Source organism: Bubalus bubalis, chromosome 11, assembly GCF_019923935.1.
Source record: "Bubalus bubalis isolate 160015118507 breed Murrah chromosome 11, NDDB_SH_1, whole genome shotgun sequence".
Classification (NCBI taxonomy): domain Eukaryota; kingdom Metazoa; phylum Chordata; class Mammalia; order Artiodactyla; family Bovidae; genus Bubalus; species Bubalus bubalis.
Genome location: NC_059167.1, coordinates 59,638,601 through 59,654,963, shown reverse-complemented (window position 1 = coordinate 59,654,963; position 16,363 = coordinate 59,638,601). Strand labels below are relative to the sequence as shown.

Below are 16,363 nucleotides of genomic sequence, written 5' to 3'. Positions count from 1 at the left end.
CCCCACCCATCACACCTGAGGTTGTACTCGTTCCTCCGCTCTATGGCTGCATGGTGATCGTCCACCTCTGAGGCCATTAGAGACTTCAGCTTCTCAGCTTTGTCCAGATCAGACCGTAGCTTCTCTTTTTCTCTGAGCATCTGATCCACTCGCTCCCTAGAATCAGAAAGAAACAAATCAGAAAGAAACAAAGTTATAAGGGAGACTGTTACTAGGCAACAAGTAGACCCAAAAAAACTCTCATCTGGCTTACTCCTATACAAAAACAAAACCAAGACAACCAGAACCCTTCCAAAACACAAAGACATTCCACAGCCCTTTTCAAAAGCCCACATGCAGATCTAAGCTCCACCTCACTTTCACAGAAGTGAGATGATAGGCGATTAAGCCACCACCGCCTTCAGAAGGGAAGAATACGTGCCACAGGCGTCTGAGCACTTGCTCAACAAGTAGGAAAGGGAACAGAGCAGGTAAGCTTTCTGCTCAACTCACAGCAAATGCCGAATCTCAGCCTTAAAACTGGCCAGAGCTGCCTGGTGAATGCTGTTCTTGGTGACCAAAAGTTCGTTTTCAAGAGCCAGTGTCAACTCTGTCAAGTTGACATTTCCATCAAGGCTAAAATCCAAGGCCTAGAAATCAGAACAAGTTTAAGATAATCACTAGTTCTATCCTCAGAAAGCAGAAAATGTGAAGGTTATACAGACCTGGGGAACTGAATTTATAATCTACAAACTGGATGTTTACATTTAACGACTGCCTCGGAACAATATTCAACTAAGGTCTCTCTAAGGAAAACATGATTATTTACGTGTTTTTAAAAAATGCTGTCTGGCATTGTAAATAAACACAATGGCAAAACTCTAATCTTTACCAACAAGAGATCAGTTAAGAAATTTCTTGTGAATAATTTAGGGATTAAAAACATGAAGTCAGCAACACTCCTGGTTAAAGGGAGTAGGAAAAGTTATCTCTTATGTCTGAGATCTTGGGAACAGAAGAATCATTAAGGAGAAATCAAATCAAATCACAAAACAGAATTTTTCAACCCTTCCCAATTTGTCATTTGCCTCCCATTTCAGTTGCCACACCTTCAGGATCTCCTGGCTGTTTTCAATGCCTTCTTCCTGCCAGGTGTCAAGTATTCTCTCCACTGATGCATAGCCCATCCCATCATCCAGGCAGGAGAAGACCCGAAAACCAATGGTACTCATCATTGCAGATGGGGCTGTGGTCCGTCGTCCACTCTCATCAAAAGACTAGAAGAAGAAAGAGACTTGAGCAAGCTCAGGCATTGCAACATGACGTTGGTTGAGACCAAAAGTAGTCAGTCCTGACCACAAGGGGCAGAGGCATGCTTCTCTCATTTATACTGCTAGGGTAAAAAGCCAAGTGGCCCCTTTGATCTTCCTTTCCCAAGTCAGTCAAGAATGCAAAACTGATCAACAGCTGACCTGGCAGACAGATCCTGCATACAGATGAGATGCATCTCTACTCAACATCAGGTTCCTTCTGGCCCACAGCTAACAGGAAGGGGCATAATTAGTGGTCTTCCTACTGTAATTTATGGTCATTTCTCAAACCCAACTTCCCCAGTGGTTTAGTCTTTCATTTCTGCTCTTCTTTTGCTTCTCTTTCTCCTCAGTATTTTTCTTCAGACAGCAGATTAACTCACTAGAAATTATTCAAATGAATTTTAACTTTACTCCCAAAGAATCCACTTCTTACCTGCATGGAGATGTGCCTTTTCAATTGTCTATATGGGGTAGATGCTGATGGTGTAAGAGGTTTTCCATTTTTGAACAAGCCATAGAAAAAATCTTCTACACTCATCATACCATCAGGATCAAGATTATGGAAGACTTCTTCAAGCATCTAGAAAAGGGTAACCATACATCTTAACTATTTCTCTCAAAAAAACCCACAAAGCCCCAAGGGCACTTCTAGTCCCAAGAGGCTCAGTGGTAAACAATTCACCTGCCAATGCGGGAGACGCTGGTTTGATCCCTCGGTCTAAGGAAATGGCAACCCATTCCAGTTATTCTTGCCTGGGAAATCCAATGTACAGGGGAGCCTGGCAGGCTACAGCCCATGGAGTCACAAAGAGTCGGACATGACTTAGTGATTAAACAACAAAGCCAACAGATATTGGCACCACTCTTGATCCCAAGACTCCAGAAATATGACATGTCCCTTTATTCTCACTTCACTAAATATATTTTCCTTTCTAGTAATCTGTCCTTCCCCCTCACATAAACTAAACAAAATTCATTTTCAACATCTTCATAATTTTCTGCAATTTAGAAATTAACTGTTTTCTCTTTTGCTCATACTCTTAGAACAGGTTATCTTTAATGTTACTATGCGTTATCTTGTGAGTTAAAGAATTACTGAAAAATATAAAGATATAGCTTCCCAGTGTTGTAACAGCAGAAAACAGACATTCATTAAGCCACTATATTATGGTGATGCCACATGGTATTTTGCTTATATGAAATTTTGTAAACTAGCATAAATGGGTCTGGGACAGATTGCAATGATTTAAGAGCTTGGGTCTGAAACCCATGCCTTGGAATTTAGAACATTACTTGGAACCACACTGTGGTGTTTGGGGGTTTTAATTTCTTTTAATGCTTTTGCACAATCAAAATGAAGACTGGATAGGAAGAATTTCACGTGTGTGCAATAGAAGTGTTCCGAGACATGTGAAGAGAAGGAAATTCTGCCTGACTACTTTGCCCCCTCTGACAGTAATCAAGTGGTCCTCATCATATGGAGTCCCTTCTAGAGGCGTGCCTGGGAGATGGTTTGTTCCCTAACTCACAGAGGAATGGAAAAGGGAATAAAGCAACAAAATAGGGAGAGAAAGCAAAGCCCTCCATTCTCACAGTCAGCTTCCTATTTGGGGGGCTGAAATTTTTCTATAGGACATGACCCCAATGTACAAAGCAGAAATCACCTGAGGGTCTTGTTAAAGTGCCGACTCTGATGTAGTTAAATCTAGGGCTGGGGCCTGGGAATTCTACATTTCTAACAAGATAATGCCTAATTTGCTGAGTAGCAAGGAACCGAATAAGCAACAAACTTACCATTAGTGCCTGCAACTGGGTCCCTTCTAACAAAAGCCTCTTTGTAACAAATCCTCAAATTTTCAATATTTATTTCCTAAGTCTGGACTATTGCTGGGACTCCTGTCATCTCCTAATCGTTGATTCTATCCCTCAGCTAAGTCCTTGTGGCATTTCTTTTATTTTGAATGCTTTTTTTCCCAATCCATATCCAATGGGAAACATCTGTCTCTATTCTTGTTTTTCTACCAGTTCCTCTGGAGAGGATTCCAAAACAAAACCATTTTAAAGGGTGGAAATCTTTGGAAGAAGCAACAGTTCCTATAGAGAATCATAGGAAGAAACAGATGGAAAGATATTTTGGGCAAAATTCAGAGGTTGCCAAGCTCCCTTAGATTCTCTGTCTCATTTTTATCAAACAGAACACTTTCTTAGAGGACTAGGCTTTCAGGACTGTCAAGCCAGAAGTCACAGTAAAATCCAGCAGTGATGACTGAAGCTAACCAGCATATTTTGCCTTTAACATTGGAACATTCCAACATATTTGCCTTTAACATTTTAACATTTTGTTACACGTTGGTTAGCCCTGTGACCTTGGCCAAATCAATGTACAGCTTCCTGACTGCCTAAACACCCATCACCGGATCCATTCCAAGTGGTGGAGTAAGCGAGTCCTGCCAGTTATTAGACATGGGGGTGTGGGCAAGTGGTGAGTAAATGAACATGGATTCAGAAGAGGACGGATGGACTGGGTTGGCCTGATAAGAATGCTAGTCAGTGGGCAACTGGGACACACCCTGCAGCCTATGCAGGAGCTGAATCTAGAACCCTGAGGACATTCTTCCTCCCTATCACCAGCCAGGTCTTCAGATGGCTGATTTCCCAATGTGAAAGCTGGGAAATAGCCAGAGGGGCCAGGAGGGTGATATAAATGAATGAGGCAGGATGGTCTTGAGACATTTAAAAGGCTACTTGGAAGCCTTTTAAAGCAGTGAACGGAACATTTGAATGCATGCCCTGTCCAAAGGGGCTAGCCGTTTCTCATTACCAGAAAAATGGAGCCAAATCTTCTGATTTTCAGAAAAAAATCTCCTGATTTTAAAAAGTATAGCAAATAGTTCAATGTTTAAACATTGTGTAGGTCACATGGCCTTTGGGTCATATCAGGCCTCTAGACTTCCCAGGTGGCTCAGTGGTAAAGAATCCTTCTGCCAAGCAGGAGACCCAGGTTTGATCCCTGGAGAAGGAAATGGCAACCCACTCCAGTATTCTTGCCTGGAAATCCCACAGACAGAGGAGCCTGGTGGGCTGCAGTTCACGGGGCTGCATGAGTCAGGCATGACTTGGTGACGAAACAACAAGGAGGATAGTCTGCCTTCACTGCCCTACAGCCGTCTTGGCTTCTGGAAGGCAGGCACTATCTTCAGCTATAAGACAGTCAATCTAGTTTCCCTTCATGCTGATGGCAACATGCAGCAGTGACCTCTTTCTTTATCTATAAAATGTGGAGTGACTAAATCTAAAATTGCTTTCAGTTGTAAAATTCTAGGATTCCAAGCTGTGTGTTGGTGAGATCATCATGAACTTTCAGCTCCGCTGTGGTCTAGAGCTAATAGTACAAAAGCACTATAGTATTTCATGATTTTGGCAGGGAGGAAAAATACTAAGTAAAAGCTACATTCAATTAGCAATCCTTCACTCATCCTCACAGCAGAGGAGAGTAAATGTGCTGCTTCTTTTCCTGGATTCTGGAAACTCTGCCACAGAAGAAAATGCAACTCCTCATAAACAGCTACAGTTTATTCCAAGATTCGTTCTTAGATAAATAATCCAAGTTTGTGCAATATTTCTTGGCAAAAACAACCCAAGGTTCTGTACACTGCACTGGCTTATAATTTAGGAGGACGAATTTAATTTTATGACTCAACAGTCACCACTGATAAATAAATGACTGCGGAGCCATTAAAAGGTAGTCAGAGAGTGTGCAATGGTCACATACACAAGGGAGAAGGAGGAGGGAGAACTTTCCTGCAAGCTAGGCTACTTGGAAACTTTTGATAATAAATCTCATTCTGGTTTAGGAAAATAATACCACTTATCCTCTGAGCAAGCAGATAACATGGTTTCGAATATCATTATAATCCAAGTTTCCCAAAGCTTGTACAACCGTAGCCCTAACCTCTAAGTCCCTTCAATCCTTATTTTCAACTCTTTGAAAGACGTGTCTTGGAATTAATGACATTCTTTTGTTTCATGGCTGTTCATGCACCCAGTCCTGCCACCCCTCTTAATTTTTTAGAAAATGTAAGTTGAGAATTTTACCAAGCAAGAGCATCTTGGGGGCTGCTTCAAGATTCATCTGTTGTACGTTTTCAAAACCACCAACCTACCCTTTTCCATTTCCTCATGACCAGATTATTGTGATGACTCCTGGCTGGTGTCCTAATCTATGGCTCTCTTTACACCAATATACACCACAAAAGAAGTTCAGACCACCCTTAGCAAGTACGTTTTTCCAATGTATTATGTAATCTGCTAAAGAACCCAGGGATGATATGGAGATTGTCTCTCCAAAGACTAAACTCATCAGCCTGGGCTTCAAAGTATTCCCCCAACTCAACTCTCCGGAACTCTCTGCCTCGTCCTGCCTCCACACCTTTCTCACCTCTGACTCGGTGGGTGCCGCAGCTACAAACAGACTGACATCATGGCTACACTGAGCTGGGGCCTGACAATGATGTGGGGTACCATGCTTAGCACAGTGAGGTGCACACAGTTTGGGTTCAGTAATTCTCAGCTATTGTCAGTTCTTGTTTCCCAGGACAAACATGAGCTCCTCAGAGACACAAACTTGATGGCTGACTTGCCAGGAAAAAAAGAGAATGGAGTCTCTGTAACTTGCGGCAGGAAACCAAAACATGGCTGTCTCCAGCCTGTGGCCAGGTTAGCTTGTATCACGATTACTATCCCTGAATAAAAATACAACGCAACGCTCACCTCTCCATCGACATTCTGCAAACCATACTGCTCGCAGATGGAGACCAGCTTCTTTCGGTTTAGGTGACCATCACGAGTGATCCCCAAATCTTCACACACCTCCTGCAGTTTCTCTTCTATCCAGTCTTGGGGAGCCAAAGACCCACTCTGTGAGGCTTTTAAATCATCTGGGTTCCAAAATCTTAACTGGCCTAAAATAAAAGCATATATTATATTGTCCCTAAAAGAACTGCAGAGAGAGAGCACCTATACTCAAAGAAAAATTCTCTTTTTGAAAATAAATGCTATAAAAAAGAGACTACCAAGTGTTGATTTGATCCAGAAGTTCAAATGAAGCAGAACCATTGGTTCTTAGGCCGCAATGAAGGCCAACTGGCACTCTCTTGTTCACTGGCAGTTATACCCCTATAAGAAATATTCCAGTGCAGTCATGTCAAGGTTCTAGGTTTGTTTTATTTCAAAGAAAAATGTGCACAGGCTTAGGCTTTGGTGTGATTGAAAGAGAAGGCTGGTTGAGAGCCATTCTAAAGAGCTTTATACATCCTACTTCAACTATAGCTACCAGACTTTATTATCTCTACTCTCTTTCTAGTCTAAGCACTGTTTTACTGAGAAGGAAAGAATTTCATGGTAAATACCATTAAATAATGATAAAAGTCTCAAGAGTAGCCTGTTTCTAAATCTTTACACATGAATATTCTGACCTATAAGCAACCTAACTTAAAAAATAAATGGTTGCAAGTTATTAATTATCTGTATATTAAGGATAGTTGATCCCCTGGTGGCTCAGTGGGTAACAAATCTGCCTGCAATGCAGGAGACCTGGGTTTGGTCCCTGGCTCGAGAAGATCTCCTGGAGAAGAGAGTGGCTGCCCACTCCAGTATTCTAACCTGGAGAATTCCATGGACAGAGGAGCCTGGTGGGCTTCCATGGGGTAGCAAAGAGTTAGACACAATTGAGCAACCAAGCACATATTAAGGATAAATTCTATTTGAGGATACAAGGATCAACCTACTTATTTAAAAATAAATATTTATTCTCTATGAAAAGTTCTCACTTCTAGTTAAGATTTCTACTTTCACATTAGAGATTCTGTCAAGTCATTACTTAAACATGCGCTAATTATTGGCATGATACTGTGTGCCTCCAAGAACCTTGGAGGGTTGAGAAGAGTATTTAGTGCTACCCCTACTATTTATTAAAGGCATTAAGCCCATTACTGCTGTGTCTTTACAGGTTGGAGGCCTAGAGAATTTGTAATTACACTTAAGTACAGTTAATCCAGGGTAGGCTGTGAAGTGGGTGGAGATCTGTCAGCTGAACCACAGTGCCATCTGCTGGTGAGGAGATCACCATGAAACTTGTCAAGGGATGCATTTAATCAGTAAATTGTTTAGGATGGTTTATAGATTAATGTGAAAGTCTATATAAGACAGTAATTAACCTATAAGTAAAATTCCACATCTCAGTTGCCATATCTTGCATGATGTTAAATGCAATGATTTAAAACTATGAGCTATAAACTGGGAATGAATTTTTTGTTGCTGTTGTACTTCAGGTTGCTTCTTAGCTGGCCTCCAGCAGGTAGGGCTATTAGGAAGAAGGGAAGGGCCTTGGGAAGGGGTTGTGGAGAATGCCCTGTGAATGCAGCCCTTCCCTCCCAGGCCAGCCCGGCATACCCTCAGTTCCTACCTTCTGCTTCATACTCCTCGCTGCGCTGCGTCTTCCAGTGCTAGAAGAGGCAAGAGGAGGAGGTTAGTGTGCTTCAGAACTAAGCCTGCTTTTCCAAGACCAGATCACTCTCTGGCCTTGATGGCATCATCTGAGTAAGTCGCATGATTCAGGACCTTCTAGTGCATTTATCCAGGCAGGCTCTGCTCAATTGGTGAGCCAATAGAGAGCAGAGGCCTAAGAAATACCACACCGCCTTCTGCAGCATCTCACCAAGGATTTGGCCTGTGAGCTGACGTCACTTATTCAATAGCAAAACCTAGCACAACCAATAAAATCAGGCCAAAGCCAATATTCAGAATCCATCAACTGAGAAGAGTTTATACACATGCATTTATGAGTTTGTTCTTCAGTAAATGTTTAATAGGTGTGAGGTATCACGCTACATCTTTGGAAAACAACCATGAACAGGACAAGCAGAGCTCTTCTGTCATGAGGATTATGTGCTGACAAAGTCATGCAGACAAGAAAACAGAAAGAACAATATTGTAGTGTATTAAGTGCTATTGTGGAGGAGCTCAAGAATGGGTACCTAACTAGGGTATCCTTCAGCCTTGGAAGTTCAGGGTAGACTTCCTGAAAGAAGCAAGATCTGACTGAGACCTGAGGGGTAGGCTGGAGACAGCCAAGTGGAAAGAAAAGAGCAGAGACTGTTTGCTGACCCATGAGACAAGAATGAGACAGGTGTGTTCGTGGCACAAAGGAGACAGAGGTGCAGCCCCAAACAGCTAGGCTAGAAAGCTCAAGTTAAAATGTACTCTATCAGTGAATTACTACGTTAAAAACAGTGGAACTGATCTGCACTGGATTATTTTGCCCCTTATCATGCTATGTTCTACTTAGTCTTTTCCAAGTCATAGCATACAGGTGTAGTTTGTGTATTACACAAAAGTACCCAGCCCGGAGCACCCATCAGAATGAAAATCCAGCCCTTGCTCCATGAGCCAAGCATGGCACAAATCTGCTTCCAACCAGTGGCCATGAGTAGGTACACAGTGATCTTTGGCCTCATCAGCAAGCTTCCTAATTACTCTTGTTAGGAGGTTCTACAACCACCGCAGTCAGGTAACCCTGTGAGAAAAGTGTATCCCCCTTTTAAAACCTCCTGCTGTCTCAGCCAAGATCCAGCTTTATGAATGAAGGTACCTTTGATAAGTGATGCAAAGAATCAATTCATTGGAAAAGACCCCGATGCTAGGAAAGATTGAAGACAAAAGGAGAAGGGGGCAGCAGAGAAGGAGATGGTTAGATAGCATCACCAACTCAATGGACATGAACTTGAGCAAATTCCATAGTGGAGGACAGAGGAACTTGGCATGCTGCAGTCCCTGAGGTCGCAGCGTCGGACATGACTTAGTGACTGAACAACAGCCTTTGATAACACATAAATAACCAGTCCACTCTCCTTGGTGGCTGAACTGCACAAGAGGAACTTATTTCTTAGATTCTTGAAATGAACAGGAAAACAAACCTAATTAACTCCCATCTCCAGAGCTTGGATTCCTCATAGCAGGCAGTGAGCAATCTAAAATTCTTAGGTTAAATGTTGATTTCTTTTAGTAACTTGTTCAAGTTGATACGAGTTGAAGTTCCTACAGCCAACCTAGGCACATCTATTTTGTTCCTCTCTTCTTAACTGAAGGATAACCATCTACCAGGATTTCACAGCTCCATATTTCACTCAGAAAGGTACTGCATAGACCACCGATTCGAAGAGCTCACCAAGATCTGCCACACTAACCTGAAACCCCAAACTGCCAGTGCTAAGTTATCCTTGCCATAGAGAGACATTCAAAGGCTGTAACTCAAAATATAAAAGCTCACTACAACTCACATATAATTCACGGTCACTAAAAGGGATGGCAAGTTTAGGGACTGTGGCACAATGTGATTTTTACCTGATTGTGATTATAATTTTATTGGCCCACATTTCCACACTGCGAACCTGACGAATGGATGATGTGTTGGGGGGTGGGGAGGGAGCAATGGAGGAAATAGACCTCCATAGATTTTTCTTACACTATTGTTTCTAGGCAGAATTCAATTGTTTTTATTTGTAAAGTATACATTTTTATGCCTCCTAATAAAAGCACCCTGCCTCTCTACCCCTCCACATTTATTTCCTCAACCAACAGAGCAAATGCTCATATTATTGCAGCACCCAAAATGGTGAAAATTCATCATTCAGCATGTAAGTTGGAAACACCCTAAAATGAAATCCATTCAGTCTACCTGAAAAAAATAAAGTAGGTTTCTGTGATCTAAGAACCATTGGTCAAAATAAAACCTATCGAATTACATGCAGGGGATGATTTTTTAACAGCAGAAATGAAATGAGACGTGGCAGAATAGGTGCCACTGGACAAGCCGCTGCCGGGACAATAGTTGGAAAAATGCAAACACACACCTTCAAAAAATGCTCAGCAACAATTCCCAACAAAACAAAGTGTGTGTCTTGCTATAGAAAAATGTATTTCTTACCTTTTCTCACTTCTCAACTCATTAAAAATAGTGAACAATGAATTAGTTCAGAGGAGCAAGAGGCTTCAATGTACTATTTCCAAAATCTCATGAATCTATGCAACTGGGTGCCTCATCTGATTCCCGCTTCCCTGCCACCCCTGCTCCCCGATTCTCACGTCTGACTATTGAGGGTGGGAATCAGACTGCCACCTGGCTCTGAACCCAGGCTTACCTACTGGGTTTGAGCTTGAGCAAATTTCTTAATCTCTTTTGCCTCAGTTTCTCCATCTATAAAATGGGGATAAAGTAGTACATATTTCACAGAGCTGGGTAAAAATGCCTAGAATTGTGCCTGGCACTAAATAAGTAAATAAAATTCGATATTATTTCTCTTGGACATGTGTTTATGTAACACATGTTAAATTTACATTTGCAGTTTCTTTTCATTACCATGTTTAAACTTAAAGGATTAATTTGATTGTCCTTGGGAGGTACTGGTTATTTATAAAAATTTGTAAGAAAAATGCCAAGCCTCCAGCAGATATGCAAAGAATACAGACAATTCACATAAGAGGCAACCCAATTAAATATGGGGAAAGGTTCATTTCAGTAGCATTCAGAGATGCATAAATTAAAACCAAGCAATCATTTTGTTCCCATTAAATTAGCCAAGTATTTAAGATATGACTCCTATTACCAACAAGGTTATGATTTAAAATAGGCCTGTTTGGGAAAGAAAACAAAATAGACCTATTAATGTTATTGGAAACAATACAAATGGATATTACTTTTTACTAAAGGAAATGACTTTATGTATCAAAAGCCATGAAAATGTTCATGCTTTCTGATCCAATTTCATATGATTTCTGATGGCAAAAGTAAAGTATTGAAAACAATTTAAAAACAGTGGGGCATAAAGTATAATAACACATCATAATATAGTCATTATATAATTATAAAACCATGTTGGAGCATGAAATACATCTGATGAAATGTTAAATGAAAGACCACAACAAAAATGCCATCAACACTATGCCACTGGAAAAAAAACATTTATACAATTAGACAAAGACTGGAAGGAAACAGAGACAATAAATATATATTTAGTTGAGGGAATGTGGGAAACAATTTCATTTCCTTTACTGTTATAAATGTTGTTTATACCATATAAATAGGTACAACTTCACAACTTCTTTTGCCCACCTGCCCTCGAATTCTCACTGAATGAATTCCCTGTGACCTAGGGGTGGGGGAAAGGGAAACTTCTGCCCCCTGGGTATGTACCACTCTGCTAGTCAGCAAGGTCCTCCTGCACTATGACTTGTGATCAAGAGAACAGGCTCAGTGGGAAGCCCAGGTGCTTCCAGGAGGGTAAAAGCTGCTGGTGCCAATGCCTCCTAAATTTAGCAGAGTGTAGGAAGATCAGGGACACTCATCTGAGACATGCGTTGGGGACTGTGACCACAGTCATCCAAAGAGGCACCCCTCATTCAGCCTAACCAATGGCATCAGGTACAGCAATTTAAGTGATTTCACGCAAACTCTTAGGGTGAGTGGTGACAAGGTAAGGAATAACTTATTTTAACATCTCCAGGGGTAATGATTTTCCAAGCGTTTCTCTACAGCCCTGTATAAGAAGCACAGATCCAGCTAAGATCAGCCCTGTTAGAAGGGGAAGCAAACTTATCCTAAGGGCTATATTTTCATCCCAAGGCCACTTCAACTGGAGATTGAGTTCACCACCCAGATGTTTTGGTATGCTTCTTCCCAGTCTCCCCCACAGGTGTGTTCCTTTAAGGGGAGATAAGCACATCACATAGTGGCTGAATGTTTGTTATTAAATTGCAATTTCAGGGGGTGAGGGTGGGAGGGAGCAGATCCAATTCATTCACAGCTCATTTATTTTCATTCTCACTGCCTGGAACCAGTAGTTCCAATTAAAAAGCAGGGGGAGAGAAAGGGGAAGGCAGGTTAGAAGGTGGGGAAGAGGGGAATTAGATCTCTGGACTACAGGAATACCACCAATAAAAAGAGCCATCACTCTGGAACCAGGTCCTTTAATTGCTGATGCTTTCCCCAGCAGCAAAGCCTGGCAGGTAGCCTCCAGACACGTGTCTGCCCTGAGTGTTAGAGGGGAGGTAATCATAACACCTCTGGAAAAGTGGGAGAGGAAGGGGTGGCAATGGCTGGGATGTGTTCTCCATACTAATTAATGAAAAAGGATTTTCAACTTCTTTCCTTGAAATCTTATAATAGCCTCTTCCTGGAGAATGAATGGATATTAATAAATTTTTTAAAAAATCGTCCTGTGGAAGCCCAGCTATTCCTGACTCTGGAGGCAAAATGGTAGTGGGGGAGACTGCCAGGGTAAAGTTCTGCTGCTCTGTCTGCAGAGTGGGGCTGACCACCCCCTCCCATAGGAACATGGAGGCACATGCCTGGGTCTTAGGAAATGTTCAGTTCAGTTCAGTCGCTCAGTCATGTCCGACTCTTTGCGACCCCATGAATCACAGCACACCAGGCCTCCCTGTCCATCACCAACTCCCGGAGTTCACTCAGACTCATGTCCATCGAGTCGGTGATGCCATCCAGCCATCTCATCCTCTGTCGTCCCCTTCTCCTCCTGCCCCCAATCCCTCCCAGCATCAGGGTCTTTTCCAAGGAGTCAACTTTTTGCATGAGGTGGCCAAAGTACTGGAGTTTCAGCTTCAGCATCAGTTCTTCCAATGAACACCCAAGACTGATCTCCTTTAGGATAGACTGGTTGGATCTCCTTGCAGCCCAAGGGACTCTCAAGAGTCTTCTCCAACACCACAGTTCAAAAGCATCAATTCTTCAGTGCTCAGCTTTCTTCACAGTCCAACTCTCTCATCCATACATGACCACTGGAAAAACCATAGCCTTGACTAGACAGACCTTTGTTAGCAAAGTAATATCTCTGCTTTTCAATATGCTATCCAGGTTGGTCATAACTTTCCTTCCAAGGAGTGTCTTTTAATTTCATGACTGCAATCACCATCTGCAGTGATTTTGAAATGTTAGCTCTTGTTAATATTTCAGCAAGAACAATGACGTGGTAAAGGGTTTAGGCTCCAGAGATGGATTCTTCACTTATGGGCTATGCAAGCCTGGGCCAGTTACTTAATCCCTGCGTGCAGTTTCCCTGCTGCTGCTAAGTCGCTTCAGTCATGTCCAACTCTGTGTGACCCCATAGACGGCAGCCCACCAGGCTCTGCCGTCCCTGGGATTCTCCAGGCAAGAACACTGGAGTGGGTTGCCATTGCCTTCTCCAATGTGTGAAAGTGAAAAGTGAAAGTGAAGTCGCTCAGTCGCGTCTGATTCGTAGCGACCCCATGGACTGCAGCCCATCAGGGTCCTCCATCCATGGGATTTTCTAGGCAAGAGTACTGGAGTGGCTTGCCATTGCCTTCTTCGGCAGTTTCCCTAGGGGTAAGTGAATAACGGTACCTACCTCTGAGGGTGTGCTAGTATTTGGAAAGCACTTAAAACAGTGAATGCTACAAATTAAGTGCTAAGTGTCTGTTGAGTACATTAATGTTATAGTTATTATTCCTACGTGCAACACTAGGACAAAGGCAGAGGAAAGAAACAGACAGACCAGCATCAGCTTTAAGAACAAACCCAGAAGAGACTGTAGAAATGACAGCTTTGAGTGTGTTAGTTGTTATGGAGCAATCAACCTTTGATTCAGCGTAGGAGCAAGGCCTCTTTGGGGGGCCTCCGCACTCTGAACAGTGTCCCCGCAGCTGGCAGGGCTCAGCATGTCATGTGTGCTGGCCAACAGCCTCTGTGAGAGTGGACAGAGGGGAGATGGTCAGAAGCTGCCTGGCCCTAAAACGGCTGCTGCAGAAAGCAGCTCCCCCCACCCCCCACACACACTTAAGCAGACAAAGGGAGTCCCGCACCCACCCTGTGGGCTGCGTAGCTCAGTCACGCTGGTCATTGTGGTCAGCTCTCAGGCTGTCCTACAGCTGGACAAGGGTGTCCCACACATGTGGGCCATAGGCAGCCCTGCTTTCAGGAATGTTTCTTTTGGAAGGACACCTGCTTTGCTGGACTGCGGAGCAGATGGCCCGAGCCTCTGGGATCCAGGAGCTGCTAGCCCCGAGGCTGGGCCAGCATCTGCAGCCCGTGGGCCTGGCGTGGCCCCTGGCCACAAAAGCCCAACCTCAGCCCCCAGCAGCCATCTGCTCGAGTGCAGACCTCTGTGCCCCTCAGAATGTATGGCTAATTAAAACGATTATGGCGCACACACGGGGCTATTCTTTCCCAGCAAAGGTTGCTGAGCTGAGCTGATCTCAGCAGACTTAAGCAGATTTTTATTTTTTTATTTTTGGAAAGGGGAAAGTCTTGCAAGCCCAGAGAGAAGAGAAAGGAAATTTATTAAAGTAACAAAGCTCCCCCAACAAACTGAGCCATAGTATCTATTTTACAAGAAGAGCACACTTAAGTAAGCACAGGAAGTCTCTACACAAAAACAGGATCAGTTTAGAATATTTATGATGGAAACCTTAGCACTTTTAAAAGTGTAGCATCTATGGTATGGCCTATTTAACAACTCTAAATATTTATAAAGCCATGGTCTGGGCAGGTACTGGCAGCTAAGTGTGCCCAGCCAGGCTGCTACCATCCCTACAGGGACACACTTTGGAGAACTTCATCTCTAGCTCTCCAGAATCTGAAGGTGAAGGGGCGATGGAGGGCGCCCTGACAGCCCCACACTCTAATCTCTTAACCCAGGGACAAGCTGCCCAGTTGCAGGGCTGTCACAAGTAGAATGCAAATCAGTTCCTTTAGCTTTAAAAGCAATTAAAAGCTACAAGTAAGTGCTGGGGATAACAAGAGTTAATGTATGATTTTTAAATGCATGCATTTAGATAAGTCCTGCTGCAATGCCAAACAGCCTGCGGTACTGCCAGTGTGAAGAAATGTTGAATTTAAAGGAGTCTGAGCCTTAAGCCTTTTCTACCAAGTTTGGGGACTGGTTTCAGTTCACTGGATTTTAAAGTCCTCAAAGGAAAAGGGTTCTTTCATACATCTTCTTGTGGTATCCTGCTCATCCGAGTCACTCTTAGATAGTGGATACTGCTTTCCTATTTGAAAAATACTTTCTAATGCTATAGTTGGAAAAATGTTACTATTATCACTTAAATTAACTTGTTAATTTTTTTTGAAGTGTTGTTGATTCTGTTTTCTAGTTAGAAAATAAATATTAGAAATTGTTGACCTGGAAAGAAGTGAGAATGAGGGCTGGATTCCAAAGGAACCTCCTCTGTGATGAAGACAGGAGGACTTATCAGAACAACAAAACCTGAAAATCTGAGAGCTGTGTCTATGTTAGAATGAAAGCAACTTATTAGCTTTGAAGGGGTGTCTTTATATCACTTTTATGATCTATATTTGCATCTTGAATGAGTGTTTCATCTCTGAGAATAGCCAGATCTAATAATACTCAAGAAATATGAAGGGAATCACTGGAATTCCATGAATAAGGAAACCTCTCCTGATAATCTCACATCATTTGATGGAAGCAAATGGCATCAGTAATGCAACTGCTTATTTTATCTAAGACTAGAACAAACAATGTAACAGGCAAGGAACTGAAAAATAAGTTTGACTACAAAAGCTCTTAGCAGAACTTCTCTAAGTTACTAAGAAGTTTGCTCCAAAATTAAATATCTGCTCTATACAACACAAATGAATAATTCATGAAGTTCAACTACAAAGTTATGCATATATGAAAATGAACATAAGGAGAATTTAAGTCAGTTTCACACTTCTTGAAGAAGTTTGATTTTACGGAGGGCAGTAAAATCAGTGTTGGGGTTCTTCATTTCTGTTTTTGATTTTAAACAACCACCACCACTCAATCTCCCACTCCCACAGTCCTGACACAAAGGCTTGATTTAATGTCCATTCTTGGCTGAATGAAGCAATTGGCTTTAACTTTTCTCTCAGGTCCTCACTTAAACTGCAGGGTTTTGACTTACACTCCTATTGTCTGCAATTGAAGAAATCATTGTTTAAAGCCTCTGGCTCATGACAAGAATCTTACTAGACCCGATTTATACCCTGTGGAGGAAAA

At 42.4% G+C, this 16,363-nt stretch overlaps 1 protein-coding gene across 8 annotated transcripts in view; it reads right to left on the bottom strand.

Moving 5' to 3' along the window:
- NIN (ninein) overlaps nucleotides 1-16,363 on the bottom strand; it is a 104,741-nt gene that overhangs the window by 45,741 nt on the left and 42,637 nt on the right. For all 8 annotated transcript variants that reach the window (XM_025295786.2, XM_044925128.1, XM_044925129.1 and 5 more), the window contains 6 exons: nucleotides 7,756-7,795; nucleotides 6,063-6,253; nucleotides 1,726-1,872; nucleotides 1,089-1,256; nucleotides 493-629; nucleotides 16-156 (listed from right to left, as the gene is read on the bottom strand). In XM_025295786.2, the coding sequence (XP_025151571.1) occupies nucleotides 16-156; nucleotides 493-629; nucleotides 1,089-1,256; nucleotides 1,726-1,872; nucleotides 6,063-6,253; nucleotides 7,756-7,795 (824 nt within the window). The remainder of the gene's footprint in view (nucleotides 1-15; nucleotides 157-492; nucleotides 630-1,088; nucleotides 1,257-1,725; nucleotides 1,873-6,062; nucleotides 6,254-7,755; nucleotides 7,796-16,363) is intronic.